Genomic DNA, 8,275 nt, shown 5'->3' with positions numbered 1-8,275 from the left:
TGCTGTGAGGTTTGTTGTTGTCGTCTCTTTAGTTGATTGAGTTCGCTAAATTAACTCACCAAAAAGGAGGAGAACAAACAGATATGGTGGTGGATTTACTGGTAAAGCCTTTTTCGTGAAGGACTTTAAGAAAAGCTTGCCATTGTAAAGAAGGGTCGACTGACCCCAGAGTTACAGTACCAGGGCTGATTAAAAGACATATGCAAGAAATACGACTGGACAGACTGGACTCTCAGCATTGGCCTCCATGGCAATCGAGAAGGACCTTTTATTGGAATTAAAGCACACAGTACTGCACAACCGCATCATTGAACTTTTTCTAAAGAAAGAAAGAAGGATGGACTTTGTCTTCAAATGATGAGCGCATGAGCAGCCATGGCAAGTTTAATCAATCTTTATATTATTTTGTATTGATCGTTTTATAGGCTATATTGTTGTTGCTGCCGGTGTGTGACCGAGCCTCAAGTTCAGTGGCTCTGGCTGTGCGCTGAGCTGTGTGTGCATGTGTGTGCATGTGTGCAGTGTGTGTGTGTGTGTGTGTGTGTGTGTGTGTGTGTGTGTGTGTGTGTGTGTGTGTGTGTGTGTGTGTGTGTGTGTGTGGTCCACTCCCAGCAGCTTGTCTGGGATATGTGACAAAGCCTGTTGAATCGAATCCTGAGCATGTTCCACTTCCACATATGTTTTTGCGTGCTTTCTTGTTGTATAAGAAAAAACTGACTGGTTGTGAGTTTATTGTTCTGGGCAATGCTGGCAGATTGTTGTGGATTTTTGCAATCATGGGGGCTATACTCACGTCTATTATATATATATATTTTAATTGTAACTCTCAAAAGTATTACGCTTTGTGTTGAATCAGGTTATTGCACTCGGTGTTGTTGTTGCCTGGTTATGTCGAATGACACTGTAATAACGTGAATCAGTGCGAATCAGTGCTCTGCGTGCGCACTTCTGCCTGGGTATAAAATGCACCGCCCGCCACTGTCCAATGGAGTTAGCTGGTTTTGTCAGAAGCACTTTTTAATACTTCTCATTGGTTCAATATTTTTTTTACCAACACAGAGAGGTAAAGGGTGTTCATGTACAGATGTAGTATATTGTACAAATGTGAAACAAAGTTGGAAGGTCCAGACAAGTACAAGTTCCTTAACCCTGCAAGGCCCAGTGTGATCGCACGATCACATGTATGTTTTATAAAGAAATGAGTTTAAATCATTTTTCTTTTCTGTTATTTTTTTTTTCACCTCTAAATCCTCATTGGGTCCTATTGTTTAGTCTTACAATGCCATTGGCCAGGATATTTGCATATAAATACCCCCCACAGAGCCAGGAATCATCACAACTTGAAAAGAATCTGGGCCTTGAAGTTGGTTTATTGTATAAAACAGCACAGAGGTACAGGAGGCCTTGCTGCTACATGTGGTCGGTGGAAGGGGCCGGAGCAATCGCAAGAGCCAGGTTTATTTTTCCTCACAGTATTTATATCTAGACTTCACATGTGTGTCTATGCACTTGCATACGTTGCCTTTGTGTGTGTTGGATGTGCACGGAGCTAGGTGTGTGTGCTACAGTACATCTCTCTGTGTGTGTGTGTGTGTGTGTGTGTGTGTGTGTGTGTGTGTGTGTGTGTGGGGGCAATGCATGTAACGTAAACAGAGACACAGACACTGTGTCACCATTGTTCAGATCCTACACAGGCACGATAGATGATAGGTTGCTATGTGAGTAGGAAACCAGTTTAACAACCTCTCTCTTTCTCTCTGTGTCTCTCAGCTCCGCTCAACACTTCATCTGACCAGGACATAGAAACCATGTTATTATCAGGTTTCAACTCAATCTGACGCTGTGCTCGACAACAAGACATTAAAATAATCATAGTTCAGTGTCTACAGTCCAGGACCATGGAAAAGACAGGGTTCATGACAGGTAAGGATGTTTGATGAGTGTGTGCTGGTATTCAGGCAGTAATACTCTGTTTAATGAGTGTGTGTGCTGGTATTCAGACGGTACTACTCTGTTTAATGAGTGTGTGTGCTGGTATTCAGGCAGTACTATTCTGAGTGTGTGCTGGTAGTCAGGCAGTACTACTCTGTTTGATGAGTGTGTGCTGGTAGTCAGGCAGTACTACTCTGTTTCATGTGTGGGCTCACATTTGATGTGAACCCACTTTTTTTTTGGACAATATTTTCATCGTATAGTGTGTTGGTTACTTTTCACTTAGTAATGGTTTTATTAGTTGTTGTTCTTTTCAAGTTTAGAGGTATAAAAAGGTCTTAAACGTCCTTAACTTTTCACTTTATAATTTTACAGATACCCTGTAACACTTATACTGTATGTTGGTTTGTTTACTGTTGAGTGAGAAAACAATGTTACACATTAAGCTAATCAGGTACTTTACCCCTGCACCACCTGAGTGTAACCTGTGTGATCCTTGTTACAATATTAGAGTGGTTATATCAAGTGGCATAACTGTAAATACTTATTATAGTTATGTTGGGTTTGGACTAGTGACCAGAAATTGCTAGGATCGACTATGGAGCCAGGTACCATTAATTACACCAGAATGAGCACCACAGCACAGTTGTACTCTTTGGAGGGTTAAATGCAACCACTTCCTTTTATTAGCAACAATAAATGTAAATAGAATGAAAATAGAAAAACATACAAATACTCTTTAGAAATACAAAATACAACCCGGGTAATCAAAACAAAAATAAATCCTAATTGGCCAATATCTAAATTCAATCAATCAAATTCCCCTTAGTCTCTGTAACCGATGTTCAGTTCACACCACTACTGGTTCAATTCACACCACTGTGGATGTGATGTGGGTGTGTTGGTCCCACTGCACAGTGGATGTGCAGTGGAGGTTGGATTTGTCCTACCACACTGTAGAGGATTGGGACGATACGTGTGTATCAAGACTGTCAGTGAATTCAACCTTCTTTCTTCTGCATGCTATTGTTAGTTGATCTTCTGGTTCATCTCCATTGGGTTGGGTAGCTCGCCATCAAGGTGTTTCATCAAGGCAGAATCAAACTCCAAGCAGTTCCAAAAAACCTGACCTACAATAAGTAAGGTCAGAATGTATTCATTTCCTTATATGGTATAGGGTTTATGTTATGGTCCCCTAACATAAAATAAAGCTTAGCTTCATTCATGAAATGACTCTTATTTCTCACATCAACAGGAATTACTATGTAACCAATAACATTAATTACTGTAAAATTCCATTCATCAAAACAACAATAAATAAATAATAAATGAATCAAATTCAAATAATCAGGACAATTACAAATAAATCTCTTTCAAAAATCTGTCTTCACATAATAATGGCATAACATTGCTACACCAGTATAAAACATTGGCTATGTGACCTGTATACTGCAATGGCTACCTCCATAGTTAGTGCAGGGAAGGCAGCCTATACAGTCACATGCAGTAAAAATTAGCTTTACACCAAAGTGCATCCTTTTAGTGTGAAAAACACAGGATCAGAGTGTTTAACACTACTCTCCAAAAACATTCAGCATGTCCAGCTATACATTGATACAGTAAACATCAACCTCATTCTCATCACATTATCACTTCTAAGTTAGCATCAGCATGCTAGCGCTAGCATTAGCATGCTAACGGTTACAGCTTAGTCAATGGCATAGTCCTGTGTATATTAGCATTAGCGGCTAGCGTTAGCATTAGCATGCTAAACGTTTTTAGCACATTAGCACAACAAGCCTCACCATGCTGGTATATCTCCTCTAACTTCAAACACGAAGTCAGGGCTCATCTGGTTGCACCCAGATGAGTGGTTTTATGTATAAACAGCTTCTGGACTGTTTTTAGCTTGACTTTATCAACTTTTAGTAACTTTTAGTCAATATAGTGGCTTCTGGCTCCACACAGCTCTGCTGTCTGTCTCTCATGGGATGAGGAAAAGGAAGTCACATGCTCTACACACTAGACTTAGCTTGACTCAACAGGAAGTGACATGTTCAAAATAAAAGTACTATTTCAGAATAAGTGCTTGTCTTAGCTGACGTTTTTCTGCATAATGTTTACTCACTGGGCATACTCATACATGTTTATATTTCTCAAACCTGGGTTACACCCTCCCCCCCTGAAGCTATGCACGTCCCTGTGCATTGGAACGGCTGCTTGGTGACAGGTTTAAGGGATTGGCTGAGGTAAGTATCAGGGTTGGTTGTGTTCATTAAGGCTTCAGTGAAAGCGGTGCTCAGACCATGGAATAAGGACTGGACAACGGATATCAGTGGGTTCCCAGGAGTTAGATACTGAAATCTTTCAGGTTCCTCTCTGTTCCTCGTCGAACGTCGGACAGCACTCGCTTGTACATCAGTTTCAGCATCTTCAGTTGGCACTGCATTATCAGTTGCCACTGGAACTTTCTCAATTTCCATTTCCTTTCCTTCCACAGGGACATCCTTTGTAGGAGTTTGTGAAGTTTCATCGGTAGGTGGTTCCTCTTCAGGAGACTCGTGGGCATTCATCGGTAAGTATACATCGGTAGGATCTTTAGTCTTTTTCTCCTTTTCAGGTATCTCATTAGCAGTAGACGGTAAGCATTCATCACCAGAAGCGGCTGGTGGAACATCAGGTAAGTCTCTCACTTCAGTACTGCGGGAGTGATCAGGTAGGTTCTCTTCACCCTCTAGGGCATCATTAGGTAAGTGATCTTCTCCTCCTGGAGCAACATCAGGTAAGTGATCTCCACCCACTGGAGCATCAGCAGGTAGGTCATCATCAGGTATTGTCTCGGTCTTATCTTGAAAGATTGGCTCAGGGCCGTTGTTTGCTCTGGGAATTTCACAGATGGTTGTAAGTCTTGTGTTTCCCATATCAGGCTGTTCTCTGAACCACTCATAAGGAATTTCATCCTCAGAGTCTGAGTGGTCTGAGTGTACACTCACATCTTCAGGTTCTTCAGCAGACTTTCGTGTTCTTGGCCTTTGTGGTTTTGGCAATTCAGGCTTCTCTTCAGTCAGTGGGAGAGATCCACATGGGAGTAGAAGGTCTCTATGTAGAGTTCGCAGAGGACCATCTTTGTTCTCTGGTCTGAGAGTATAGACTGGGAGATCTCCAGCTTGCTTCACCACCACATATATGGCTGACTCCCATTTATCAGCTAGCTTGTGCTTACCGCGAAGGCGGACAGCTCTCACCAACACTCTGTCACCAGCTTCTAGCCTAGAAGCGGTTATGTGTCTGTCAAATCTTGTCTTGTTCTTTTCTGCTATCTTTTTGGCATTAAAGGTGGCTATCTTGTAGCTCTCTTCCAGATGTGACTTGAGATTCTGCACATACTGTGAGTGCGACTTGTGTTCACCCTCTTTCAGGGGCAACCCAAATGCCAGGTCGACAGGCAACCTTGGTTGACGACCGAACATTAGTTCATAGGGCGTGTATCCTGTTACATCATTCTTCGTACAGTTGTACGCGTGCACCAGGGGTTTCACAAAGTTTTTCCATTGCGATTTGTCTTTATTTTCCAGCGTTCCTAGCATACTCAGCAACGTCCTGTTAAAGCGTTCGACTGGATTCCCCCTGGGGTGGTACGGGGTAGTACGAATCTTACGGATACCAGCAACCTTGCATAGTTCCTTGATAGTACGCGACTCAAAGTCCGGTCCTTGGTCGCTATGCAAACGTTCTGGGATCCCGTAATGGACTATGTAGTTATCCCAGAGACATTTTGCAACCGTCTGGGCCTTCTGGTTTGGTGTTGGGATGGCAACAGCGTATTTCGTAAAATGGTCTGTTATCACTAGGACATCTTTTGTATTACTTCTGTCAGGTTCTATCGACAAGAAGTCCATACAGACAAGCTCTAGGGGTCTGGTGGATGTTATGTTGACCAATGGTGCAGCTTTTTCTGGTGGTGTTTTTCTGCGGATGCACCGGTCACAGGTCTTGATTTTTCTGTCAACGTCAGCTGCCATCTTCGGCCAGTAGAATCTTGTTCTGACCAAGTCTATGGTACGCTCAATACCTAAGTGACCCATATCATTGTGAAGACTTTGCAGAACAACAGCTCGGAGCTCTTCAGGTAAGACAAGCTGATAAGTGATACGGGCATTGTCTTGCCGTCTTCGATACAGTACTTGGTTGCGCAGTTCTAGTCGATTCCACTCTCTTAGAAGTAATGGAATATCAGGGAGCTCTTTTCTGACTGTTGGAGGGATTTTTTCTCCACTTTCAATGTGGGCAATGACTTCCCTGAGACAGGGGTCAGCTTGCTGTAAGTCTCGGATATCTGTTTCAGACAGGTGGGGAAGATCAGGTAGACCACCATGCTGTTCTTCATTCACAAAGTCATCTGGTAAGGCATCAGGCGAAATTGCTAGTGACTGCACCAGAGTTAGGGCTCCATCACTGTCACTGTCTTCGTCTGTTGTGTTACAGACCATGTGCTTCTCGCAGATAGCATGCACAACTGCTTGACTTAGACCAGCTTCAGGGTCAGCCAGATGTGTTTGGGTGAACTGGCTTATGCGTTCCTGTTCCTTCTGGGACATCAGATCATTAGTTAGCTCTCCGTGGGGCCTTCTGGAAAGACCATCTGCATCAGAATTCAGTTTGCCTGCACGGTATTGGAGTTTGAAGTCAAAAGTGGACAGAGCTGCTAGCCATCTGTAGCTAGTGGCATCCAGTTTCGCAGTGGTAAGAATATATGTTAGCGGATTGCTGTCGGTCACGACAGTGAACTGGCATCCGTACAGGTAGTCATTGAACTTTTCGACTGCCGCCCACTTTAAGGCCAGAAATTCCAGTTTGTGGGCCGGGTACCGTGACTCGCTGCGAGACAAACCCCTGCTGGCATATGCAATCACTCTCATGCAACCCTCTTGCTCCTGGTACAGGGCTGCCCCAAGCCCGATGGTGCTGGCGTCAGTATGAAGGACATACGGCAACTTGGGGTCGGCAAAACCGAGAACAGGGGCTGTAGTAAGTTTGACAATGATGGTGTTAAAAGCAAGTTCACAGGCGGTTGTCCAGCGGTCACCAAAGGGTTTTTTCGGATCATGGTACTGTTGAGTTTTCACCTTGGGCTTGGCATTCTTGTGCAGTGGCGGGTATCCAGAGGTCAGGTCAGTGAGGGGCTTAACTATGGGGGAGTAGTCTTTTATGAATCGGCGATAGTACCCCGAAAAACCTAGGAAACTTCTTAATTCTTTCAACGTTTGGGGCGTTGGCCAGGTTTTCAGGGCTTTCACTTTTTCAGGGTCGGTCTCCACTCCATGTTGGGATACGATATGTCCGAGGTACTTGACTGATGTCTGAAAGAATTTGCATTTCTCGAGGGAGAGTTTCAAGCCATATTCCTTCAGGCGGGTTAGGACTTGCATCAGCCTCGTCTCGTGCTCTTCCAACGTCTTTGAGAAAACAATGATGTCATCAAGGAATACAATCACTTCTTTCAGGTTCATATCACCCATACATTTTTCCATCAGACGTTGGAATGTACTTGGAGCATTTGTTATGCCCTGGGGCATACGATTAAACTCCCAGAATCCCATGGGGCAGACGAAAGCGGTTTTGGCTTTGTCTGACTCTTCAACCTCGATCTGGTAGTAGCCAGATTTTAAGTCGAGAACTGAAAACCATTTGGATCCAGTGAGTGTCGTGAATGTCTCTTCCAGGTTTGGGAGCGCGTAAGCATCCTTTACAGTCTGTAGGTTGAGTTTTCTGTAGTCGATACAGAGGCGGACCTCTCCATTCTTCTTTCGTACTACTACTATGGGCGAAGAAAATGGGGATTCCGACTCACGGATAACTCCAGCCTGCAGAAGTTCTTGCAGGTGCTTACGGACGGCTTCCCGGTCTTGAGGGTGTATGGGACGGGCTCTGTGTTTAAAGGGCGTTTCATCCGAGAGCTTGATTTGGTGCTTCACCTGATCAGTTCTTCCGAAGTCAATATCATGCTGAGCGAATACTTCGGGCATGCTGTTCAGCTTCTCTGTGATACGCTCCTTCCACTCAGCAGAGACAGGAGAGTCATCGAAGTTGAACCTTGGATTGGATTTCTGAGGAGATTCTGAGTTTGGTGAAGTGGCACTATGCTCTTGGGAGAGGACTCTCTGAAAGGCACTGAGCTCACCAATGACACACCTCTGTGGAATAATAATGTCATGTTCAGACTCATTGGTTAGTACTACTGGTACTTTGTAAGGTTGGTTTGCGGGCAAGTCAATTAGGCAGGTGTTCACCAGCAGTCCACCTGGCAAGGAGGACAAGGAAGGCTGCTCCAAAACTACAGAAC

General features: G+C 44.0%; 1 protein-coding gene across 1 annotated transcript in view; it reads left to right on the top strand.

The window, feature by feature from the left end:
• Positions 1-1,865: 1,865 nt before the first annotated feature.
• LOC311035477 (uncharacterized protein) overlaps positions 1,866-8,275 on the top strand; it is a 29,807-nt gene continuing 23,397 nt past the window's right edge. The window contains exon 1 of the mRNA XM_084043712.1: positions 1,866-1,923. Coding sequence (XP_083899838.1) covers positions 1,899-1,923 — 25 coding nt within the window. The 5' untranslated portion in view covers positions 1,866-1,898. The remainder of the gene's footprint in view (positions 1,924-8,275) is intronic.

This window comes from Gymnoscopelus microlampas (assembly GCF_963454915.1).
Source record: "Gymnoscopelus microlampas genome assembly, chromosome: 19".
Classification (NCBI taxonomy): domain Eukaryota; kingdom Metazoa; phylum Chordata; class Actinopteri; order Myctophiformes; family Myctophidae; genus Gymnoscopelus; species Gymnoscopelus microlampas.
Note: the sequence above shows the minus strand (reverse complement) of the source record. Positions and strands in the feature narration are given on the sequence as shown.